Below are 25,999 nucleotides of genomic sequence, written 5' to 3'. Positions count from 1 at the left end.
AAGTGTAACATGTCAAAGACAGTACTAAAAGGGGCTAAAAGTACTGAAAGGGGCATATTCTAAGACTGAATAACTATACAGTGCAGACTGTACCTGCATTTTAATATTAAAAACAGTCAAGATTAATAGCACAATGAGGTTTTACAACTTTTTTTAAACAATTTTTTCAGGCTTTACCAAAAAGCTTAAATATGTTTAAATAATAGTTGAATTCTGAAAAGAATACAGATGACTTCATATAAAACTTAAATGTTAATAAAACAGTCAAAAAATAAACTAATTGTTGGTACTATCTACTGATTATCAATTGATAGCACCAAAAATATCACGTGAAGTGAAATCCCCTTAGATTGTGCTTTAAAATGTGTGTTCTTCGTTCTTCCTTGAAACATGAGAATGTTTGCTTTTTAGAACAGATTAGCAGATCTCAGAACAAACTATATTCTCTCTCTTTATTTTATTGTTAGTGCAAGGTAAAGAGTTCAACATCCAGCATTCCAAAAGGGTCTGTATCACTTTAAAAAAGACACAGGAACTGGGTAACAGGAAGTGAACTCAATATGTTAAGTAGTTGTCGTTGGATGAAGCAGTTTTAGTTGAGGTAAACCTGAGTGTTGTTCATATTTTATATTACCAGTAGACAAGATATTTATTCTCCAAACATCAGAAATACCAATATCAAGTTAACTACCACCTACAATTGAATCTTTGAAAAGATATTCATCCCTTCAGCCCTGAATAAACTGATTCCCAAGATGGCCAATCCTAGGCATTCAAAAACCATGAGTCAGGCCTCAAAAATCATGAGATTATCTTAAAATAATAAATTTGGGGGTTTTTTACTTGCCTTTTGGTTTGAACTTTTAACATGTGCTTGGGTCACATTTTCAAGATTTTTCTCTGCAGTCACAAAGGTTAGAATCTTACTATTTTAAAAATGAAAGCTGAGATTCTCACATACTCACTTGGCTCCAGGAGCCAGAAAAAAACCAAATACACCTCTACCCCGATATAACGCTGTCTTTGCCAAAAAGTCTTACTGTGTTATAGGTGAAACCGAGTTATATCGAACTTGCTTTGATCCACCGGAGTGCACAGCCCCGCCCCCTGGAGCACTGCTTTACTGCGTTATATCCGAATTTGTGTTATATCAGGTTGTGTTATATCGGGGTAGAGGTGTATCGCAAAACTGATAAAGAGAGTTGGCAACACTGGAGTTTAAATACCCTGCATACTACAGTACTCATAGAAGCAACCTTTTCAGGTCAGATCAATCTGCGTTTGAGACATGGAAGGGAATGCAGGATACAGTAGTACTGTGCCTGAAGTTTTGGGAACTGCTTTAGAGTTCAAAGGGGGAAATTACACATACCAAAAGAATTATCCATACACAACATTTATTTCTGTTACTGTAGCACAATTAAGCATGTCCTGCTTTATTCTCCCTCCCACACCATTTTATCCCACTATCCAGGAGTTGCAAAACACATGAGCTCTCACGATCGCCTTTTGAGAGGGATAAGCATATTATGCCAATTGGCCTAGTCTTCAGTACTAAAATCTTGGGATTTTTAAAAAAAACTGTATTAAATATTATTGGGACAACGAGAAAAACAACTGGCATGTTGGACTGGATTATTATTACAGTGTGATACAAATTTAATTGTGGCCCAGGTTTGACCACTTTTTTCCATGTAGTGTACAAAACATATACTATAGGGTAAATAAAGTGGCAGTGCTTTCGAGCAGCCGCGTTATGTTAGCGTGCTTTGAGAGACACTCATTGGTAAGGCGTTATTAATAGTTATCTCCTGCCGAGTCTGACATCGAACCATTGCCAGGATTGCTCTCCGGAACCTGCAATGTGAGGAGGGAAGTAAAAATTCAGATGATTAGAGGCATAGATAAAGAAGCAAAAACAGAGATAAATTAAGATCAAATTACTCAAATGTGCTATAACAATAAGGCTTATTATTTTCATAAAACTTTTAGAATTCAATTAGTCTCTAGTGTCTTCCTCTGCCAGTGTAAATCAAGAGGAACTCTGCTGAGGTCCATGGAATTGCATCAATGTGAAACTAGCATGAGTGGAATTTTGTTCGAGTGACTTTACAATCCATTTTTTTCAGGACAGTCTCATTTTTCAAGTGGTCTGTCTCAGAAATTTGGCTCCTTAAAATGGGATACCAAAATATCTCATTTTATCATCATCTCCTAAGTTCCCTGTAAGCTGCGCAGCCGCCTATTTAGCACCACGCAGGCAGTCAAGGAACCCACCCGGGGACCTGCCCCCAACCTGCTGCAAGAGGGGCGCCCCTCCCCGGGCCCCAACTCAGCCTGCGGCCCAGACCTGCTGGGGTGGCTGGGGCAGCGCAGGCCGAGCCACAGCGGCGGCTGCCATCCCCCAGCCCAGACCTGCTGGGACCAGAGGAGGGGTGCCTATCCTGCAGCCCAAGTCCCAGAGTTCCTGTGGCGGGGAGAGGCGCCTCTCCCTCCCAGCCCAGATGCTGCTGCAGGGAGACAGTCCTGGGGAGAGTCCTCTCTCCCCACCATAGCCCTGGAGAACCATCCTGCACCCCAAAGCTCATCACCTCCATATTGGTGCACATAACAAAATTCATTCTACACATGGGTGGGAAAAATTAGAGGGAACACTGGTCATCTCCCTAGCAGGAGGCACAGGTGCAAGCTCTAGGACTTGATTTAACTTGGCCCTAGCCCCTAGGGAGAGCACCCACAGCAGCACCACCACCTGCGGTGCTTGGTGGACACCATGAGTCAGGCCAGCACAAGTTGGGCCTGTCAGCACAACTGCATGATAAAATGTAGGGAGATGAGTGGGTGAATGGAAGCATGCTGGTTGTGTAGTACATGAGGGTCTAGGCAAAGGGCAGATCTAAACCAACAGAGTTGGAAAGAAGAGTCAGACCATATCAACTACTCAGCAGGAACAGTTCAGCTCATCTATATGGATGTCCCAGACCCTGCTTGCAGGTTGGGGAATGTGAAGGGAAGGATTCCTGTGTCCCCAATCTCTGTATACTTCTGAACCACAGGCAAAACCCTCTTGATTTTAGCTGTTTTTGTGAAACCAGGAATATGTCCCAAAATTATTATCTCAATTCAATATGATACCTATGCTCAAAACTGGTATAGTTTTATTTTGACAGAAGAGGAGCCAGCTGTGACTTGTAGGTTTGCTCTTAATCATCTCAAACCACTCCACTATGACACTGCCCAAGCCAAGCAATGATATCCATGGGAGTCACTAAGGCCCAGATCCTCCAAGGTATTTAGCCTCCTAACGTCAATGGAAGCTAGGAGGCTAAATACTTTGAGAATCTCTTGAGGCTAAGCAGCCATACGTTTTAGCCAGTTTAATTAAAAGCTGACAGTCCCAGATTCAGATAGGACTCAAATTTCACCCTGATCCCATCTTGGCAAAGGACATTATCTGAAATTGTTTTGCAAAATATTTTTATGGGGATACAACTGAAGATATCATGGAAATGTTGTCAGACACCTTCAGACATATATGGTGCAGACACTACCACCTATCTTTATTAAAACCTGTCCAAAAGATCATCGAACCCATCACAGATAATTCAGCGCTGGTTTAACCTTTCCATCTTTGTTAAATATTTTGTCATATCTGACAGAAGGTCTTTCTGCACAACTAGGATGCGCAGTAATCATAAAGCAGATGGAGGTTGTTAATTTAAAAATGGGACACTTACTTTTTGTTTGCAATGACATAAATACAGGGGTTATAGAATGTGGAAGATTTTGCAAATAGAGGTGCCATGATGGCCATTGCAGGGGAAATCTTCTTTGGGTCTCCAAAGGAAGACCATAAGCATACAATGGAATATGGAGACCAAGCCACCAAAAACATCACAATCATCACAACAGACATCTGTAAAACAAGAAAAAAATGTTTGATAGACCAAACCATTTATATCTGCTTACCAATATCAAAATCAAACATTATATTTATTTAAGAATTAAGACCCCGCCCCCATCACCTTTGTTACATCTACTTGATCAGACCAGTCTATGTTGATGCTCTCCAGGCAGTTACTGGTAGTGTACTGCTTCATTGTGCGGGAAACATTGTAGTAACAGTAAAACATGACTGTTAAGGGCACGACAAAATTAACAGCAATTACAGTCATTGTATAAGAAACAAAGGACCTGTAAGCCAAAAAATAAATACAAGGTATTACAACTATGCAGCCATGAAAAATGACTGAAAAATGCATTGTTCCCTTATGTTTTAGTGTTAATAAAACAGTCAGAAAACACATTTTCAAAAGGTAAGTACAATTTCTTCAACTTGATAAGATTTATTAGGCTCAGTGACCATTACACCTAGGATTCCTAATGCTTTCCAATGTCAAGAATTCTTACATCCTTTTTTGATTTATTATAGATTGCTTCAGTCTCTACTTCTGAACTGCCATTGTCTTTTAGAAGTTGCATGGCATGTTCTTAGGAGAAAACATTGACCACGGTGATGAATAAAAATAAGTGATGGTCCATATTTGAAAAGTAAAACAAAGTTTTTAAAATCTTACACATCATTTTTCCGCCAGTTTATCGTGCAGGTGGCTCCTGTTGGATCTGGGGAATAGCTAGCCCACCCTACAATAGGCATCAAGGCCCAAAAGACAGCATTTATCCAGGCAGCTAGGATCAGGGAAGTATAGTTGCGGGTAGTCATTCTTCTTCCTGTTACAAAGCAAAGATTTTTACATCAAACCACTCTATTCTTTTACTTCTCTCCAAGGTTTTATTTGAACCAAAAATGTTTCCAAGCAAGACAATTAGCATAGTAATTATAAATGATCCTTACAAGCACCTGGCACACTGCAGCACCCCCATTTTATTTAAGCTCTCCTATATCACAGATAAATGACATTTAAATACACCCAGAAGAGTTGGAATACATCTCTGCATTATCACACCTTCCCCCACAAAAAGCTTAGCAATAATAGATGTTGCTGATTCCATATCAAAGAATTAAGAGAAAGAAAAAGAGCGGAGGGATGTAGGGAAAGTGAAAGAATTAACCATTATAATTTTTAAACCCATAATAAAGATCAAGAGAAAAATACAGTATAGAAAACAAACAATATTAAGAATACACGTCAGCTTCAATTAGTATTCTTAGTATTATTCAATTATTCACCTGAAGAAGAGCTCTGTGTGGCTCAAAAGCTTGTCGCTCTCACCAACAGAAGTGAATCCAATAAAATATATTAGCTAACCCATCTTGTCCCCCCTGCTTCAATTATTGTTAGGAAACATTCCACAAACAAAGGACTATGGCTTCCTTCTATATACCTGCCTTTGTTAGCTATGTATGGGATAGCTCTCATAACCAATTACTGTAGAACTGTGCCCAAATTTTGGAAGTATGTTTCCACAAGAGGAAATAAAAGAACTTGCATAAAGGTTCATAGATGTCAACTAATAAATGATTAAAATGATCATTTTTGTGCAAGAGTTATATCCAAGAGTACAGTACCTATATCAGGCCTGCAGATTGTCAGGTAACGATCAATTGCAACAACTGTAAGCAACCCGATACTTGCCATTCCAAAAAAGATATTTAAGGCAGCATAGATCTGAAATTTAAAAAGATAACATGTCCATTTCACTTACTATTGCAAATGCTTTCAAAGGTTTGAGTCTTCTCCTGTGTCCTGAAGCTAAGTGTTATCATGAGTTGTATTCAATGCATTCTTCGATGACCAATTTGTTTAACAAACTATTAACAATTTGAGTTCGTTAAGTAAAACTAAACATGTTAAGATAAGTGTGCTTGCATATGCCCTCATAAATCCCATTGAGGAAGTTTGCCAAAAGCCACCATTTATTTTAACTCATGTTAAATAATGAATTTCATGATCCTGGGATGCAAAATTGTTTATTTTTTATCTAATGTTTTTGTTTCATATTGGGGAAACACAAACAACAGTTTTCTTACTGCAGAAGTTATAACCAGATCAGTTTTGATCAAGTTGAGTTTGGAGTCCTAAAGATTCTAAGAACTCAAATTAAGGCACAGTGGAAACTCTCAGATCTGATCCCAAAAATATAAGTAATCCTAGGTGCAATCAAATGAGGGCCCTGGATCGCTGGTGAATATTGGCTGAATTTTGAATTTGAAATTAAATCTGCAATCAGGCAAGTTGTGTGTGATTTCAGATCTTGTTGGAAGCATTCTGCTGTCCTGTTTAATTTTTACCAGACAAATATTTTCAGGGTGTATAATTAATATTACTGCTAAATAATCATTTCCTAGGTAAAAATCATATTTAAGTAACTGTATGCATAGTCAGCAAAGATTATTACATTTCTGCTAATGATATAATGTTTTTTGGTGACAATTTTACATGAAGAGACAAAAATTGTGCAAATTCTAAAATAAGATGGCCGTTTCTTTGAATACTTACCAAGATTTTCAAGATGACTACTGGTTATGCAAAAGTCCATTTTATGGGTACCTTAATAGACATGCCTCAAAAAGGCCTTATTTCTGAAAGTGCTAAGCTCCCACCCTCCACCCTTTAAAGTGTATCAGTTTGACCATCCAAAGATTGAGGCACTCAAAATCACTGGTTACTTTGAAAATGTTGGTTACTGAGTGGTGAGAAGCATCCATGAATTCTACAATAAGTAATGGGATTTACTTTGTTATAGCTATTTTAATATTGTATATTTAACATCAATACAAATTTATGCTTCAATAACCTTCCAAAGTTTAAACAATGAAAATTAGCAATGAGTTCTAAGCAACTGCACAGATCCAAATACCACTGAATTTTAAGGAAGTTCAGATCCAGACCTGGACCCAAATTCTGCAGCTCAGACTCCTCTCCTAAAGAGCATTAAAAATCAAAGGAAGGTATTTTTCATATATTCAGGTTTGTGTTTAATTCTTAGTACTTGTTTGGTCCCTGATTTAATATCAAAAATCTCAAATACCTGGCATCCGGTGTATCCAAATTTCCAGCTTCCATGTAGGTCTGAAGCAGCAGACATAGGATAACCAATGCCACTAACACCGATGTCGGTAAAAGCCAGGTTAATAATAATTGCATTTGTTGCTGTCCGAAGTTCCTTGTACTTAACAAAGATGCCTAACACAATTATGTTACTGATAAGGCTTATTACCCCTGTGAAAACACAGAAAAAGGAAGCCTTACAAGTGGCAGAAATAACAACACAGTATAGGTCGTAACAAACCAAAATACATATTCATAATGAAATCTAAATATAGAATGGGTTTATTTTAATCTGCAAAGATCATATTTAAGAGAGAGCTTTCCTAATTTATAGACTCAAACTCTGATTCACCAAGGTCTAGAAGGAGATGATTAATTGTAAATACTAAAGGACATGCTTTAGTATCTTGCTGAATCAGGGCCTCGCTATCTCACAATGGGTATGGCAGGGATCCAGAATCTCTCAGACTAGAATCTTAAGAGCTCAGTCCTTCAGAGGTAGTGCTGAGCCCGCACTAGCACTGCTGAACCAGTGCAGTGTCATGATCCAGCAGAATTAAGTACACTGAAAGGAGTGGGTGCAGCAGGCTGGTTGGGCTGGCAAAAACGCTCTGGCATTGAGCAGCTGGCTGTGATACTGCTTCACAAGATCCACATAAAGGCTTCTGCTGTAAGCCCCTCACAGCAACTGCAGTAACTTGCTTTCTGCTAAGGACAGCTCTGCAGCAGAACTCTAAAATAATGAAAATGGCACAGGATTTGCATGTGCTAAATTATGAGCAAGCTAGAGTGCCTTGATCATCCGTCTCCATTCTAGGCACACCCACTTCCTCCCTGCTCATCAGTGCTCAGTTCATTGTGGGCATAAGAGTTTGCTCACATGGTTGAACATTGTATATATTCCACTCTGTTAAGTCCAGTCCTGCTTCCTTTGAGTTCTCCAATTGACTTCTCTAGTAGTCCATGGTTGGACCCAATGTGAGGGCCATTCTGTACAGCAGCTTCGTGCTGAGCACTAGCCCTTATGCTGGAGACACTACTTTCAGTGTGCTCGGCATGCTATCTACAGGATCAATGGGAATGAAGTCTCCATTTTCTCCTCTCTCCATTAATGATTTCATTTAAAACAAAGCACCCTAATTTTTCCTATATTCACAACCAGTAGGGACAGCTTCACAATGAGCATCCGTGTATGGTTGTCTCATTGAATATACAGCCAGAGAAACTGAAACAATAGCACCTATAGAGTTCTGAATCTTAATGGAGTGTTAACTTTGAATCTTAATTACTAGTAATAAGGTGCTTGGCACACACAAGCATGAATATGAAATCAGGCCAAGTGAAAGCTCAATGCTATGCTGTTCAGACTGTGAAAGGCCCCGTTTCTCTTGGGTAGTGAGATAAGATCCAGTTCTTGGCTGTCAGTTACTACCCTCCTGGATCTCAGAGCAGATATAGTCCTAATCCTCCAATGCTGTACTTTTGAGTCTCTAATGTACTCTTCAACATTCCTGAACCCCAAGAGTTAATCCACTCACTGAAATCCTCAGTTCCTCCTGCTGCTCCCTTCTGGACCCCAACACCAGTGTGATTTATGACCCCGTTGGCTCCCCTCAGTTCTGACAGACATTACTCAACTTCTGCTGACTCTGGCATACAGAAAGGAGAAACAAACTCTAGATTTTTAAATATTGAATACTGCTCCACTGTCTCTGCTCATGACAATGCAACAGTGGTCAACCAGTTCTCTGCTACTGGTTTACAGGAAGTATTGTGTATGTAGCAGAGAACAGATTAATTCTCTCACCAACAGAGGTAGTATAACTGTAAATGTTAATGGCTTCAAGCACCTCAGTTTATATGTACAACTCCCACTGGTGCTCAATAAGACATGCCCACAATGCACAACATGGGCAATATAGCTTTAAGTATACAAGTTACCTGTATAATGAGTAAACCGTTATGTCCACCTATATAGCCATGACACATATACAATTAATATGGAAACAGCAGAAAAACAGTAACAACTTACATTTAGGGATAGCAGTGGTGAAATCCTGGAAAAGAGCCTCTAAAAACACAAGTACAATGCCAACATTTCAGTTCTTAAATGGCTAAATTCCATTTGTGTAAATCAGTGACATTTTATTATACATGTGCCTCATTGTAGGAGTTCCACTACAGTGTATCATTAATTAGTATTAATCACCTATATTACAGAAACTATCATATTTAAATCAAACACTTTAAACGCAAATGTAGCAAAGTCTCATTGATTTTTCAACTATATTTCATTCTTTTTATTATCACAAGCTGTTCAGAACATTAGCAGCTATCAGAGTGGGCATGTGTTCAGACAGGAAAAGTTTCCTATACAGCATGCGTTTAAATGAATAGAAGGTGCTGGATGTACGTAACAGTACTGAGGCCACATATGTTTTGATGATTACCAATAGCAGGAATGGCACAGCAGCACAGACTATTAAAATGAAGGAAAAACTTATCCAGATTCAGAAATAGCCATAAGGAGCCTCCACTTTGTTCTGTGAGAAGTCTTGGCATGAAAGGATTACAAATTCTCAGATTTCCTCAAATAAACCTTGTGATATTTGCCACAGTCAAGGTAACAGAGCCTTGTACATTCCTTGATCAAGAACAGCAAAAGGAGCTCCCCTTTCTTATTCTTCTTGCTAAAGGAGGGAAAGAAAATTAAGGCAGTCTCTTTAGGCAATAGAGCAGGACCCTGTTACTGTGAACTTAAGTAGAATGTAACTCCTGAATAGTTACAATGTTTTAATTACAAAGGGAGTTTGCAGCTTCAGTTAGTGATCCTTCACTTGTAATGAAGCTATTCTGTGACCATGAAACTTAAGATGGTTCCATTTCACCATTGTGAGCAAGCCACAGAGACATAAATGCTTTCAATGGTTTGAACATACCAGTGGTCAACATTAAAACAAAAAATAACTACACTGTAAACCAAGCTCTAGCAGTTATTTCCTTTTCAGAGCATGGCGAAATATCTGCTGATACGGATACTGTAGCACAGTAAAAACCATGAGGAGTCTAACAGAGACTAACAAATTTGAGCATAAGCTTTCGTGGACTAAAACCCACTTAATCAGATGCATGGAGTGAAAAATACAGTAAGCAGTATTTATTACAGCACATGAAAAGATGGGAGTTGCCTTACCAAGTGGGGGGTCAGCTAATGAGGCCAATTCAATTAAGGAAGTGGCCTTTTCTCAACAGTTGACAAAAAGGGGTGAATATCAAGGGAGGGAAAATTACTAAAGTAATTGGACTCCTTAGTGTCTAAAGTGCCACAAGGACTCCTCTTGTTTTTGCTAATACAGACTAACACGGCTCCCCCTCTGAAACCTGTAGCACAGTAGCTGTTGATAAATGTTGACTTAATGATGACCACTGTATCTGTATTTCCTTTGTATCTTCTCCATCTGCTAACTAATACAATGAGGTTAAAGTCTTCCATTGATGAGCTCTTCCTCTCATGGCAATGGAACTGAATTACTGACCAACAAGTTCAAGATGAAAATTTGTTAGAATGAGGTGTTCAGAAATGGACCAAACTAATTGGCACAAGTTCCTGCACTAAACCTAGGTTCATACTACAACTGCAATCACTGCTAGCACGGCTTCCCTAATCAACTAAGACAAAGTAACGAGAAAAAGAAAGAAAAGAAAAAGATTTTTCAGCTATAGTTATTTCAGACCGTATTCGTAACAGTTAGTAAAACATTTTCAGACAGAAGTGTGAATATTGGGTAGACCATGTCCCTTTAACTCAAAACCCAGTACTGTAGGTTTACACAACTGGCAAATATATACATCAGACCCATTTGTAGAGCCCACATGTCAGTTGCCAGGTGAGAGAGAAAAAGGAAAGGTTTTTTCCCTTGCTAATCTCTGTATCTCCCCTGTTAATATTGCTCTTCATAAAATGGTCAAACTATTTGATAAACCAGACATTGATACAACCCTAATCCAGTCAATTTGAGTTAAATCAAAGTCTGAACAAATGACCTTCATTTCTGAGAGTGTCAATATTATCCATTTATCTGCAAATGATCTGATGGCACCAACGAGTAGAGTTTCAATATATTATTCAATAGATTATTATTGAATACAATAGATTCTTAGCAAAACTATAAGAAGAACTAAAAAAAAACACATTAGAGCTGTTTGAAATATCAGCCTTGGTATAAAAAAAAAAAAAACGAAATGAGTTCATCTTAAAAACAGAAGTATTATTTGTCAAATACTATACAAAAAAGATTCACTGAGTAAAATTTGATCTTCATAATTAATGCACATAAACCATAAAATCTGAATAATTAGTTGAAAATTCTTCATAAACGAATTATAACTGAAAATAGTTGGAAAATGTGTGCCCAAAACATACGGTATTTCCTAACAAAATGTTTATACCTAAAATGGCTTAATTTTTCAATTACACAGGCATAAAATAAACAGAGGCATATTTTTAAATGTGCTAGATTGTAGAATGAAAGCATTTGTACTGAAAAACAAATTTTCAAGAAAAGTTATTTCATATTTGAGAAGGATCTCAGCTTCTCTAACCCTTGTCCCAAAGCCCACTGCAATCAGTGGGAGTACACTGACTTTGGATCAGGCCCCCAACATGTGTGCTACTTTTCCTAAAATGCGTCATCAGTGAAACATACGACTGAAACGAGTGTCTGCTTGTCTCCCATCAATGAGCAGTCCCCTCCCTCTCAGTGACATTCCAACACTTCCGCTTACATCCCCCCCACACACACCCATGCACACTCTCAGACTACACATACATTGCTGTGAACATATGACAGATCAGGATAACTTCAAGCACATCACTGAAAAATGCAAAATGTTGCAACTTCTATTCTTATTCCTTTGGCGGAAATCTGCATTTTTTGCTAAAATCACATATAAGCAAAATACACTTTTTTTAAATAATGCAACAAAGTCTTAAACTGTACACCTAATTTTAGAAGTTTCTACACATTTTAGTCACCCTGTTACTTATCTATTCATCTACCTTCAAGTTGAGAGACACTAGACTTTTTGCTTTTTGTATAAAAGGCATTTCATTGGCATTTTGAACCAAAATGAATATTGAAGCCTAAATTCCCATGTAAAAAAATAAATAAATAACCCATCAACCTCCATACCTGCTGTTATTAAGTAGGCTGCGACTATATTGTGCTCAGTCTGTGAAAAGGCTGACTGAACTTCATTTTCGCTCTCTGAGGAGTTAGTTGAAACATTCCAAAACATTTTAGACTGAAGAAATTGGGGTATTCCCTCCATGTCAGTTCTTCAAGAGGACATACACAAAACACTCCAAGATCCTTTCAGGCAAATTCTTTCATTATGAAACAGACTCATTGAACCATTTAAAAAAAAAAAGTCCCATCCCCCCCACCCTCCACTGACAAGCTACCAACAGGATTTAATTGGACTATGCAAAGGAGTTTACATTCCCAATTTGTGCAAGGAAAAGCTTCTAAGCAAAACAAAGAGCAGCACAGAACTAGGTGCATTTCCAACAAGATGCTTACATTTCAGAGTCTTATTGCTAAAGAGATTAGCTGTCACATGCCCCCACACTTTTTCCTTCAACTTCTTGTGCAACATTTCAGAAGATCTAGACAAGAGTTGGCTAGATACATTAATTCCAAACAAGGCTGAAGTTCTAATCTAATAATCACAGAGCACACATGATAGGAACACTAAAAATAAAAATGAGTTTTTCTAAAGTGTAGGATACACCTAATCTAAACTCCACCTTTATTCCTTACTATAACTTCTCAGAAGTTTTTGTTGATTTGATTTAAGTAATCCTGCTAATAAATAATAACCTTTCATAATTTCCATATGCTAAACTCTCATAATTCTTTTACTTGTTAACCACAATCCTTTTTATGTTGTATATTTATATGTTTAGTGCCCTATACCTCCTGAAACTGAAAAGTTCTTTGTCCTTCAATTGAACCTAGTACATGAAGGGAAAGTGAACCCAGTCTTAGAATGTATGTAATCTTTTACCCTGATCTTACTAAGATAGCCAAGACATCTTGGGAAGGGACCCTACGGAAGTATGTTAAAATAAATAAGACTGGGTAATTGATAAGGGGGTGCTTATAATCTCAACTATGTTCTGTCATTTATAAGGGACATTTGTCATCACAGATGTTTTCTGCGATTTATGAAATTATGACCCATTGAAAGACGTTTTTAACTCAAAGGAAGTGCTTATTACAACAGGTGTTCTTAATAACTGAATTAGATATTCCTTTAGCTTATCAATCACGTAAACTAAGTTTCCATAAAATAAATTCTGTAAGTAATTACAAAAAACAATACATCAAAAACAGAACACATAGTGAAATTAAGAGTGGGAAGGTAATTTTTGCCTCACACCCTATAGAAGAAAGGAGAGTTTGGGAGTTAGTTTGGGAATAACCACAGCCAGAATTCCATCAGTTACCAAGAGAACAGGGTGCCGTCCTTTCACCATTAACAGGAGGAGGTAAGGAAAGTTTCCTTTATGTAGTCTAATACTGTATTAATCTTTAATCTTTTTAATTAAATAATTCCATTTGAGCCTGTTATTTTGACATCTCCCTTTGTTATTAAATTCAAACACGCTACAATCAAGTGAATGGCTGAAATGAGAAAAAACACAACAGCCGCTATTTTCAGAAGTAGCGATTATGAGCGGTCAATTTGAACTTTTAAAGGGGCCTGATTTTCTGAGGGTGGGTGCTCAGCACTTTCTGAAAGGCAGGCCCTTTTGACGTGGCTCAAGTTGGACAGCCAAAACTTGAGGCGCCCGTGGTGGAATGCGAAAACTAGGTGGCTTCTTGCGCAACATACCTTACCTCAGTTGGCAACAGCCATACTTGGTAGTGCATTAAAGTATCTTAAGGAGAACACATCTCTTATATCTCTCTCCAGGAAGGAAGCTCTGTAGCCAGTCCAAACCTGGTACAGAAGCCTTACCTGCTAGTAGCAGCCCTACTACGTAATGTGTACAGAGTACACGACAGCACCCAAAATTATTAATTACGTTTGAAACTCTTGACCATTATAAATGTTTTAACATTATTATTTGATCTTTACGTTATAGTAGCACCGAGAGACCAACTAATTTGGGGACCCATTGTGCTAGATGCTGTACAAACAGAGACTGACACTCCCTCCCCAGAGAGCTTACGCCACTTGTGTAGGGAAAGCCCCTGGCGGGCCGGGCCAGTTTGTTTACCTGCCACGTCCACAGATTTGGCCGATCGCAGCTCCCACTGGCCATGGTTTGCTGCTTCAGGCCAATGGGGGCTGCTGGAAGCAGTGCAGGCCGAGGGACGTACTGGCCGCCGCTTCCAGCAGCTCCCATTGGCCTGGAGCAGCAAACCGCAGCTAGTGGGAGCCGCGATCGGCCGAACCTGCAGACGTGGCAGGTAAACAAACCGGCCCGGCCCACCAGGGGCTTTCCCTACACAAGCGGCGTCCCAAGTTTGGGAAACACTGCTATAGAAGATCATGGATAAGTCTGTGAGCTAGCCCCATCTCTTCTATTATGCCCAGAGATCTGCATTCACTTGTATAGGTTCTCGCATTGCAGCTAGTACTTGTATCAATGGGGTATTTTTTTGTCACACGAGAACTTGAGTCAGTCTTTGGAATGGGGGCAGGGTGGAAGTGTCTGTAAGAAGAGAAGAGATGATGTCTTGACAATGAAACCACTTTCTCAGCACCTTGCTGTCTATATTTTACAAGACCAAACCATAAAATGTTTCTCCCCCACGAATACTGATATCTGGTTGAAATCTGTTCTTTGCTTACATTTTTTGGCACAATTTTCAGAAGTTCTATAGCTCCTGTAAATTCCATGTAAGTCAACTGAGGTTAGCACCTACGAAAAACAGGCCACAACTATTTCCAGTCTAAACTGAATATCAAACTCAGGTAATGGCGAATGAAAACATGCACTCATTTATACCTAGTCATCAGAAAAATTGTAGTTTTCTGATTTGTGCAGCCAGATAAATATCACAGAGGTACCTTATATTCCCAAATTAGGATATGTTTAAAGTAAGGAAATTCTCAGCCAAAAAATGTCAAAATTAAATTAAGGCTAATACCTATCATTAACTTAGGGATAAAAATTCATATAAGAACATTGTATTTAGCAAAACAAAATTAAAAAACCAAAGCAAGAAATTCAGAATTAAAGCATACAATAAACCCAGATATTTGGATGTGCATATGGAAATGCACAATTAACTTACCAAACTACCTTAAATATATACTTAGCACTTTGCCCTTTAGCACTAGCATGAAAAAATCAGAAATTCAGACTACTGTTATCCATCAATAATAGTGTTATCTGTGACAAGAACTAGAATGATTTATTCTTAATTATAGTGATTATGCCACATCTAGCCTTACTAAATGTCAAAGACACTCCACAGAAAATGTTATTTAAAAAATTCCTAAACACAAATAGCTCACTGAAGGCAATCATTCCCCACTCTGTGAGGGCCCAGCCGTGCAAGGTTGCTGAGGGTGCTCAGTACCCTGGTAGGCAGCAAATTGAGCTTTGTGATGCTGATCCAGTGTAATTAGATGTAACCAACAATGGAGACAAGAATCAGGAAAAGCCATTGCTCAGGTACACTTTTTTAATCCCACTTGTGAACTCTACAAGTTCATTGGCTGTTTAAGCCATAGGCTGGAGCCCTCTCAAAAGTTCTTAGAAAAAGTCAACAACCCAAAACCAGCAGCTTACCAAGCAGCTACAAGGGTCACACAAAAGATGGGACACTGAAATTGTCCAGAGTCAATATTAAGGTAGTGTGGGTACCTTAACTGTGAATTTGCATATTTTCAGATGTTTGGGTTTTTTGTAAGCTTACTCTAAAATTTCCTGCCCTTTTAATGGCTGCTTTTTGCTACTCACAATTGGCTTGTAACAACTTTTACCTATAAAAAGTTTTACAGTTTGTCTGTGAATTATTCTGTATAGTTTCACTAGTATGTGGAACCACTAGAAAATGAGTTGTTTCATGCTGGTGAGTTTTGCTCTGAGTTATCGCAGACTCTTCATTCAGCTTAAAAAGATACAATATCTAGAGTGCTTGTTTCCATCCTAGACGATCTGTAGCTTTTAGATAGCTGAAGATCTGAGCTGGACAAAAAGACTCAACACAACTGTAACACGAACATCAAACTCTCCTCTCTGGCACCTTGACTCTTGTATTCACCCTTCAACTCCAAGATCACCTTCCTCACCACTGCTCTATCACCAGCACCACCCCACCCTCAAGTTTATAATGGATTTTATTTTCCCAGTATCACATTCAACACTCCTTCCTGCCTTTCAAGGCTATACAAACTCTGCCTCATACCTCATATGTAGTTGCCTCCCTTCCTTTGTGTGTCCTATGTCTATGCTATGCAAATTTAACTTTTCTACAAGCAACTATGCACACACTTGCATTCCATACCTAGAACATCCTCCCAAGTGTGAGCACTACAGTCTTCAAATCCTTCTCAAAATAGTTACACTTCCATCACTGTCCTCCACTCCAGCCCTCACTTGGGACACCAAATTATAAGGGTAGATTTTCAAAGGCAAAAAGGGCAGTTAAGCACCTGACCTCTCTTGAGCATCAATAGGAGTTGAGTGCCTGACCACCCTTTGTACCTTTGCAAATGTCCCCTTTGTTAAAAAATGACAGGGGACCAAAGATGATGCATATGTAACAGTAATCGTCCCATGTTCGTTTTCATCCTCTCACTTTGTCAGTTTTTGGTATGTTAAATATAATTTAAAATTGTAACATCCTTTGCCATAGCCCATTCTTCTTGTCCATAAAATACCAATCCTGTCTGTTGGACTGTATAAATAATGCAACACAAGGTAAGGGTATGCTTTGTGACTACAGGGGACAGAACCTTTCACTTCATTGGATCCAGTTTGGTCAAGACCAATGGAAAGCTTTTGTTGCTATTCAAGAGTTATTAGTGGCATCAGTAAGAATATTTCCACCTGTATCTATATCATGTCTGTTAATGACAACAGATAAGAAAAGAACTGAACTAGCCATGGAGACTCAATTTACTCTTGACAGAGCAACATATAAATACATTTAAAATCTCGGTTTAAGTGACTAGTTTAAGGTTAAATAGCAAATCTGTAGCAAAACCAGGAAGAAAATTTCTATCTCCTGAATCCAAGAGTGCCCGTGCTTGAACAAGTAGACACAGTTTCCTCCCATAAAACACAAGTACCAGAATTTTAATTTATACTCTCACATCTGTCTGTACCCATCTATTATACTTAGATTGTAAGCTTCTTGGGGCAGGAACTGTTTTTTTGTTCTGTGATTGTACGGTGCATAGTACAGTGAACTCCAGGTCCATGCCTAAAGCGTCTAAGGGCTATGGCAATACAAATAATAATTCACCAAGTATGGCGAGGATTACAAAATAAATATTTTAGCAAGGGTGAACATGTTAAAAGTGATATATTCACAATAAAATGAGTTTAATGTTAATGAGAATATAAAGGTAAGTTCCACTCAAGTTTATTTTCTTCCATATTCAGATTACCAAAACATATATTCCCAATTTATTTTGTACACCTCTAATAAAATATTCCAGTATATGGTATAAATGATATTACCAGCAGCTTCCCCTGCTCATTGATAAGAAGATTTTATAAAAATCTTGTTTGCCTGCAGAGTACAGATTGTCCCCCCACCCAAATTCTGAAGAGCCACAGTAGTTATTAGCATTCCACCCATACCACAATGCACCTCATTGGACAAGCCTGCCAAAACCCGGATCCATAGGACAAACACATGCCAGCAGTTTGTGGAATCCTTTCTGCAACGCTTGTCGTACAGCACACCTGTAAGGGACTAACACTCCACACCATTTCACTATTCCATGTAATCTGGAACAAAGACTGAGGTGGCCTATAGAAATACATGGTATTAACAACCTGGACTTTCCCAAAAGTTACAGGCCCATTTTTAGTTTTATGGAAGATTTATTCAGGAAAGTGTATTAAGCATTCTTTACTATCCTCCTTTTCTGGCATGGTGCATTTTATACAAATTTTCTATTTTTTAAAAGACAAATGTTGAAATATTTGGTTTTTAAACTTTGTTAGTCATTGAAAATATTCCAAAATAGTAAACGAGAAAAAATTAAGCACGGTATGTGCAACATACAGAGCACAACAAATGCATTAATAAAAAGAGAGAGAACAAGACATCAGTCAGGTGTAAACACAGATTCATATCTGTGCCCTTAGAGAATCTGCAGCTTTTTTTTTTTTTTTTTTTTTTTACTTCTTCAGTGGATCATTTACTTTCAACTTCAACATGAAGTCGAGCATTCACTAAAATAGACTGTCAGAAATGAAGAATCTAAAAACATAAAATTTAAAGTCTGCTTCAATAATTAAAAAAGTTCAAGTATATTTCAAGTGAAGAATAAAGAGCTGCCTCCAATTCTTCATGGGTGACCACATCCTCTTCATGTATTGATAAGCATCCATTAGTTGTAACAATTAATGTTGGCAATACATTTTGTTACTTTGATTGCTTTAAAAACAATTTTTTACTTTTCAGGTCCACTAGAAAAATTCAGCAGTTAGATGCCAATATCTCCACTTTTTAACGTCCTCTACCTGTTTTGAAAGAGAAAAGTGTACATTAAACAATTCATACCTTGAAGCAAATGTCTGAAGTGCACACATATTGCACAAATTATTACACTGAGAAGCCAGCCATATGCCCCATTTTTGCTCAAGTTAGTTTTGGTCTTACACAGAAACACAGAAAACTGAATTTGGACTAGAGAATCTGTTGTGAAGTGCAGAAACTACCATACAGGTAATTTTTTGCATAAAACTAGTAGAAATTTGTGCTTCTTTACAAGACTGATGGCAGAAAAATTAAAGTGAATCAAGTATTCAATAACTGTTTTACATGTCCTGAAATTCTCTTTTAAAAACACCCTGAATTTAAACAGTACTCTTACCCCTGAAACCACGGCCACCACCTCCACCTCTTCCTCCTCTGAAGCCTCCACCACCTCTTCCTCCTCTGAAGCCACCTGCAAAAAGGCAAGGAAATAAGTTTTCAGAAGTTAATTCGCAAGTCTGTTCTGTACTAAGAATGTACCAAGTTACTGCGCAAACATCCTCTGTACGAGAAAATTAAACAAAAATAACTGTTAAGACAAGCAAGGTTTAGTGTTGACCACAGTCCCCTTCTCCATGAGCCACCGCAACTCCTGTCCCAAAATACCAGAAGGCATTTCAAAATACCAGAAGGCATATCAAAAACAAAACGTATTTGGAATTTCTATACCAAGCCATTTTGGACATATAGAGAGCCAAAATATGCTAGTTTTTAAGTAAACAGGTAAATTTTTCAAGACACCATAACTTTGAAACTGATGTTTCATATGAAACTTCTCAGAAATTATCTACCCTTGGCAGAGATGCAAAATAAAGTTTTAGAGCAAATTTTTCTTTTTGGGAAGTTAGATGTTTGTGTGTACAGATGCATGTCAGAGAAAAATCAGTCTTTTAAGCAGAGATCTACCTTTGACCTAATTTGTGGAGCAGCTACCACAATGAAGTTAAATGTAATAAAAGATGGAAGAGATCTAGTAGGTCATCCAAGCCCACACCCCAAAGCAGTTTACCATACACTATTTTTAAGTATTTTGTCCAACCTAGATTTTAAATGTGTTGTGAAATTGGGCTTTTGCCATTAACTTTGGGAATATATTCCATCATCTAATAGATTTTACCACTGGAAAACTATCGCTGGTATTCACCAAGTTTTCTTTTTCGTAATCTCGTGCCTTTGTTTCTCCATTAAGTCATACTTCACGAGCTTTCACTATGGTCTCAAAGACATTGTATTTCTTTAAAAATATACTAATGAAATGAGTGCTTGCTTGGCTGTATGTTTTAATAAAAAAAATTGTCATTTTTTTTTTTTTTTAATAGACACTTACCTCCACCTCTACCTCCTCCTCTTCCACGTCCTCCTCTACCACCTCCTCTTGGAGCACCTTTCTCACCCGGAGGCCTAGGCAAAAACCTTTGCAACGGCAATAGCTTTGCTGGGTCAATATAAAACTGCAGGAGAAAAGCACTGTTAGGCTTCAGGAACAGCATAACATGAGTGCAATATTTGCCACCTTCCTCCCTCTCTTCTATACATGCAAAATTTGGGCTTATTTTTTCTTTATGTCATCAGCATTTTTAAAGTCTTCTTTGCAAAGAGCGACATCAAACACCCAAAACTTTTAAAAATGTAGTTTGTGTCAAGATCATAAAATTATTTCTGTAACAAAATTAAGATTTGTGGTTAAAAGAATAGATTTTGCAAAGGCACCAATTATTTTTTTAAAAAGAGGTAGCTAAAAAAAGTGTATGTGAGAGCAGATAGTTAAATGGCTTATGAGAATTTTGTGTTCATTTACGTTTCCTATCAGTGTTAACAGAGAACTACTAACTAGAGAAATAAACAGATTAAAGATTTTTGGTTAGAGTGTCATGTAAAAAAGAGAGTAAGTTCCTTATGAGACTAAATGTATATTAAACCAATGCACAACACAAAAATAGTTGTTTACTGCATAAGGTGCCAATTAAACATGCACTCTAATGTTTTTCACTTCAATTATGAATGTATTTTTAGATTATGTGGTGATAGAAAATTCAGATTATATAAAGGTTTATTTGGAAATTCTTCATAAGGTTATATTTTCTTCTCTCGCTGAATATATCAGAATAATTTTATGCAATTAAGATACCCACCTTTTGTAATTTTTTAAAGGAAGAGGCCTTCATGTTCTCTGACAGTTTAACTGAAAAATACTGTTAGTTTGTTTAAGGAACATAAAAGGTAACTTAACTGCATTTATAATTCTCTGTATAAATGGACAGAGGTTGGTATTCTAAAAATGAGGTTATCAATTTAAATCACAGCCAGTGATTTTTTTCTTTACTGTTACACTCATGATTACTATAAGTGAAAGATTAGAGACATATTTCTATTCTTTTCAGTTTACTTTGTGCATTTGACAGCATTTTATGGACATGGTTAAATCTTAATACAGAAGGAAGAAACTCAGAAACACACCAATAGGGGGAAGGCTAAATGATAATAGTAAAATGTTGTTGCATAACCACACATTTGGCAGGGGAAGAGACTAGATTTCAATGTCTCTGGCATCTTGACAATCAAAGACTGAAAAAGTAATGAGCTGCAGATTCTAGGTGGTTCATTTTTTACTTGGGAATGTATATTCTAGTAGGAGAAAACTGTTCCTGAAATTCAAGTACAATCCTGATGCAAATAGTAAGTCAGTGAGTTAAAACATTAAGGCCAATATTCTGAAAACAGAGTGCCAAAAATTAGACACTAGATAGGGACTTATAAACAGGGCCGCCAAGAGCGGGTTCGGGTCTCGGTGAAAAAAAATTTTCGGGTCCCCCAGCAAGGGTGGACCGGCTAAACAGGGCCGACCAGAGGGGGGAAAAGCCGGGGAAGCCGGGCCCCCTTCCGGACCCCAGTAATTTGTACCGACTTCCCCCACCCCACCCCCCCTGCGTATAAATTTAAGTATCCTGATTTTCAGATATACTGAACACTCCAGTTCCCAATAAAGTCACTAAGAACTGCTAGGAGGTCTGTATGTTTGAAAAACCAGGACACTCAGCTAGGTACCTAAATATGGACTTAGTAGCCTAACTTTAACCATCTATGGTAAGTGAGAAAAAAGGAGGGAGAAAATTTAGCAGTAAAACTAAAAAGGACACAATCTATTAAACTTGCTTTGTAGGTTTCTGCTCGTCTTTCAACCCCCCTTTAAACTCATTATGAATATCATCAATAGTAAAGTGAAAAAAGCAGCAAAACAAAGTCATAACCCACACACAATCCAGAGTTACCACCATTTGGAATACCAAATTAATGTCTAAAATGTATGCTTGCGTAGCTTATTGAACACAGTATTTTCACCTATACGTAGGTTAGTATTTGTTTAATACACTTTGCATTAATGAACAAATTAATGTATTGTTAATAATCTTTAAAGCAGATTAAACATCCAATGAGCCTTTACACACAGCCTATAAAGTAAGTAAATACCACCCTTATAAAAAAAAAAAGATATGGAGAAAATGAGAAATGAAAGTCAACTAACTTGTCCAAGGTCACACATGGTGGTAAAAAATCCTGACTTCCAAAACCCAAACTTAATCTTCAACACCACCAGTGTTTCAAGTTCAGATATTCCAGTACTAAGTGCTGGGGGAGTTTTTTGTGGGGTGAGATGGAAATGGAATTGGTTGAGTTTTTTTAAGCACTGATAATTAGGATGATTCAATCCTATTACCAATACCCAGCACAGGGGACTCCACTTACAGATGTGAACTATACAAACAAAATATATTTGCAAAAACCCCAATGCCTGCCTGTCTTGTTCTATCACTACAGTCATAAAGTTAGTCTGTTTTAAGATATTATAGATTATCTGCTGCCCACGTGGATCCACCATCTCTGCTTCTCCTGCAGCATGCCCTTCAGTAGATCCATAAACAAGTTTTCACAGAAAGTTGAGATGACCCAGACTTATAAACAGTAGCAAAGTTTTATAAATGGAAAATGCCATCCTTGTGGTTCATAGCAAAAGGAAAAACACTAATAGTGATGTAAGGACCCTCCAAAACCAATATCTACTCCTGAGGGCATTCTGCATCAAAAAAATTAAAAATTCTGCGCACCATATTTTAAAATTCTACATGTTTGAATTGTCAATAAATAAATGCAGAAACTCCAACATGGCAGTGGGGAGCACAGGCCACTGGCTGCACGAAGGTGGAAGATCACCCTTCAGCCTCCCCACACACACACCCCGACACAGACTCAGCGAGGCTGCACCCGACCCTGACTCAGCACAAGGCCTGGGCCTGCCCCAGAAACACCCTGGGGCCCTGTCCCTCTGCACCGGGTGCACCACGTGTGGGACAGGTAGGCTCAACTAGGCAGGATCCAAGTGTGTGGGGGGCAGAGGGGGGGATCCAGGTGTGGGGTGAGAGGATTCTGTGTGGGACAATCTGGGTGCAGGCAACTAAGTGGGGGGTCTAGGTGTGGGGGGGAATCTGGATGCACAGAGGCTCATTGGGGACGTTCCAGGTGCAGGGGCAATGGGACTCTGCAGGGGCTTCCAGGTAAAGGTTGCTGGGACTCAGTGGAGGGGTCTGGGGGTCTTAGCGGGGGCAGAGGGGCTTGGTGGAGTGGGGGGTCTAGATGCAGCTAGTTGGTGGTCAGTGGTGTGGGGGTCTGGATGTGGGGGCTCAGGTTGGTGCAGGGGGTGGGGAATCAGGGTAGGGGTTTGAGTGCAGGGATGCCAGTGGGGGGTGATCTGGGTGCAGGAATGCGGGTCCGGAGGTCTGGTTGGAGAGGGGCTCCAGATGCAGGGGTTGAGGTTCAGGTATGGAGGGCTAGGGGGTTCCGGCTGTACCGGGTAAGGCTTGGCAGGGTGTCTGGGTATGGGTGGATGGGGGAGCAGTTCCCCATATAGTGACCCCTCCCCCACAGCTAAGGAGTGATGTGGGCTGGAATCAGGGGAGGATGCTGAGCTTCTTGAGGCTGGTGGAGGTTTCTGGGAGTGGGTCTGACACAGCCCCAGCCACTCCTTGCAGGGGAAGAGGAAGTCCTGTCCTCTCCTGCCTCCAGCCCAGCCGGGACTAGCAGCTGATCCCAGCTCAGGATAAGAGCCGCTGGCTGGGGTGTCCCCAGCCCCGCGGTGATTTACCGCTCTGCCAACTGCTCTGGGTGCCCAAAACATTGTATCTGCACTGCTAGGGAAGTCATTTTTCTGCGGGGAAGCAAAGCAATCTGCGGGGCACATGAATTCTGCGCGGCACATGAATTCTGCGCACACGCAGCGGCGCACAATTCCCCCAGGACAAAATAACTATCTATTTATAGTGCTTATATTAGGCACAAGTCAAGAAAAAAGAATTCAGTCTTCCAATGCCTAAAACAAAGAGGCTAAGGGCTTCTTAAACAGAAAGTTATAGCAATACAACTTAAGGCGTGAATTTAAAACAATATAATTATGGTGGTAAAACTCCTCTTGTAGAAACACTTACCCCGATAAAAGAGTTCCCCCCCCCCCCTTTTTTTTTTTTTTTTTAAGTTTAAGCTTACGTCACTTTGGAAGGAGTTTAAGGTAAACCAAAAAAAAGCCACCACTGTACCAAAATAAGTGTCCACGCTATATTGGCATATCAGTTTGACTAGTAAACATTCTCGTGTACACATGCCCTATGCTATTTTGAAATGGCAGAGCAACTCTCTTCAGTTACTGGCTGTACCACAAATATCCAGAACAATCAACTTTTGAAGGATACAAAGTCTCTTAGCTGTCCAAATATTTCATCCACTTTGCCAATCTGCTCTTTATTATCCAAGTAAACTGGTGCATTGAAATAAGGCACTCTGTTTTCTTCCGTCGTGCATTTACAAACAATGTCATCTTCACAAGGATGCATGAACTCTCCCAATACTGTAGTAAGGAAAAAAAGATGTACTGAAAACTGGAACATTCATTCCAAACGAAAATGAGTACAATCTCCCGAGATAACTTACTAACTACACTTTCAGGAGGTCCTTGGTCATATCCTCTGTTGAAGCCTCCGCGTCCACCCCCTCCACGCCCAAAGCCACCTCGTCCACCTCGATTGAAGCCACCTCCTCCACCTCGATTAAAGCCACCTCCTCCACCTCGATTAAAGCCACCTCTGCCTCCTCCGCCACCTCCTCTGCCGCCTCCTCTGCCTCGAAAAGACATTTTCTACCTGGTAAATGGGAAAAAGTCAGTCAATTAAAAAGAAAAGGTCAAGGGCACTTCATGACTTACTAAATTTCCAAGTTAGTTAAGACCCCAGAGTACCATACAACTTTGTTTGCCGATTCAACACGTATTTATTTGGCTCTTAACTGAAATATATGTTCATTGCTCAACTCAAGATTCCATCTAAAATTAAAGCTACCACAAAATGCATTCATAGAAGCAGAAGGGAAGGATTTTAGACTGGAACTTTTTAAACACACAGTGCTGTATGACAAACTTCTCCCCCTTATTTTTCTAGGGCTGGACACTGCAACAGATTTCAGCTATGACACAAATTAATGATTGCCACAAATCAAGCACGATTTAGCATACATCTACATTTTTTATCCCGAACATCCCCAAAATGAATCTTATTTACTCCCAGTATTGTTGCAGGCTAAGTAAGAGTACAGAGACCAAATATTTCATCCACATTGTCAATCTAGGTAAAATCCTAGTGGAGATGAGACAGTTTGTAGTTTTCATCTGAGTAGGCAGGACGAATTAGGATATGTCTACACTGCAATAAAAGACATGCAGCAGCAAGTTTCAGAGCCCAGGTCCACTGACTCAGGCTTGGGCTGCAGGACTAACACTAGCAGTGTGGACATTTGGGCTGTGAGGTCTCAGAACTGGGCTTCAGCCCAAGCATCTATGCTGCTATTTTTAGCCCCACAAAATGAGCCCAAGGCAGTTGACCCAGGCTCTGAAACTTGTTGCCACGGGTCTTTTATTGCAGTGAAGACTTACCTTTAGGGTACATGTAAAACACCTGCGGCTGGCCCGAATCAGCTGATTCGGGCTTGTGGGACTATAAAACTGTAGTGTAGACATTTGAGCTCAGGCTGGAGCCCAGGCTCTGAAGCCCATTGCTGCAGGGGTTTTACTTTAGTGTAGCTGTACCCTTAGGGTAAGTCTACACTGCTATTAGACACCCACAGCTGGCCCGTGCCAGCTGATTTGGGCTCATGGGGCTCGAGCTAAGGGACTCTTTAATTGCGGTGGAGGTGTTTGGAGCTCTGAGA

General features: G+C 39.2%; 2 protein-coding genes across 2 annotated transcripts; both read right to left on the bottom strand.

Moving 5' to 3' along the window:
- Positions 1-1,184: 1,184 nt before the first annotated feature.
- RRH (retinal pigment epithelium-derived rhodopsin homolog) lies at positions 1,185-12,367 on the bottom strand. The gene is made up of 7 exons (XM_034772602.1): positions 12,206-12,367; positions 6,994-7,184; positions 5,531-5,630; positions 4,578-4,731; positions 4,026-4,194; positions 3,738-3,916; positions 1,185-1,857 (listed from the first exon to the last, which is right to left on the bottom strand). Exons 1-7 carry the CDS (start codon positions 12,342-12,344, stop codon positions 1,755-1,757), a joined length of 1,035 nt encoding a protein of 344 aa, XP_034628493.1. The 5' UTR covers positions 12,345-12,367; the 3' UTR covers positions 1,185-1,754.
- A 5,243-nt stretch (positions 12,368-17,610) lies between these two features.
- GAR1 (GAR1 ribonucleoprotein) lies at positions 17,611-24,947 on the bottom strand. Its single transcript, XM_034772709.1, has 6 exons — positions 24,731-24,947; positions 24,493-24,647; positions 20,887-20,946; positions 20,082-20,205; positions 19,092-19,166; positions 17,611-18,738 (listed from the first exon to the last, which is right to left on the bottom strand). The coding sequence occupies exons 1-6, from the start codon at positions 24,930-24,932 to the stop codon at positions 18,725-18,727; spliced, it is 630 nt and encodes a 209-aa protein (XP_034628600.1). The 5' UTR covers positions 24,933-24,947; the 3' UTR covers positions 17,611-18,724.
- Between the last annotated feature and the right edge of the window lie 1,052 nt (positions 24,948-25,999).

The sequence above is a fragment of the Trachemys scripta genome, chromosome 5, assembly GCF_013100865.1.
Source record: "Trachemys scripta elegans isolate TJP31775 chromosome 5, CAS_Tse_1.0, whole genome shotgun sequence".
In the NCBI taxonomy this organism is placed as follows: Eukaryota; Metazoa; Chordata; order Testudines; family Emydidae; genus Trachemys; species Trachemys scripta.
This window is presented reverse-complemented; position numbering and strand designations above follow the sequence as displayed.

Coding starts and splice junctions, on each gene's coding strand:
- RRH (XM_034772602.1), bottom strand. CDS start 12,344: ATGGAGGGAATACCCCAATTTCTTCAGTCTAAAATGTTTTGGAATGTT. Junction 5,631..6,993: donor TTGGATACACCGGATGCCAG/GTATTTGAGATT, acceptor TTTAAATTTCAG/ATCTATGCTGCCTTAAATAT. Junction 4,732..5,530: donor AATCTGCAGGCCTGATATAG/GTACTGTACTCT, acceptor GCTTTGTAACAG/GAAGAAGAATGACTACCCGC.
- GAR1 (XM_034772709.1), bottom strand. CDS start 24,932: ATGTCTTTTCGAGGCAGAGGAGGCGGCAGAGGAGGTGGCGGAGGAGGC. Junction 20,947..24,492: donor TTGGACAGCTAAGAGACTTT/GTATCCTTCAAA, acceptor ACAAACTAACAG/TATTTTTCAGTTAAACTGTC. Junction 20,206..20,886: donor CCTTTAAAAAATTACAAAAG/GTGGGTATCTTA, acceptor TTTCTCCTGCAG/TTTTATATTGACCCAGCAAA.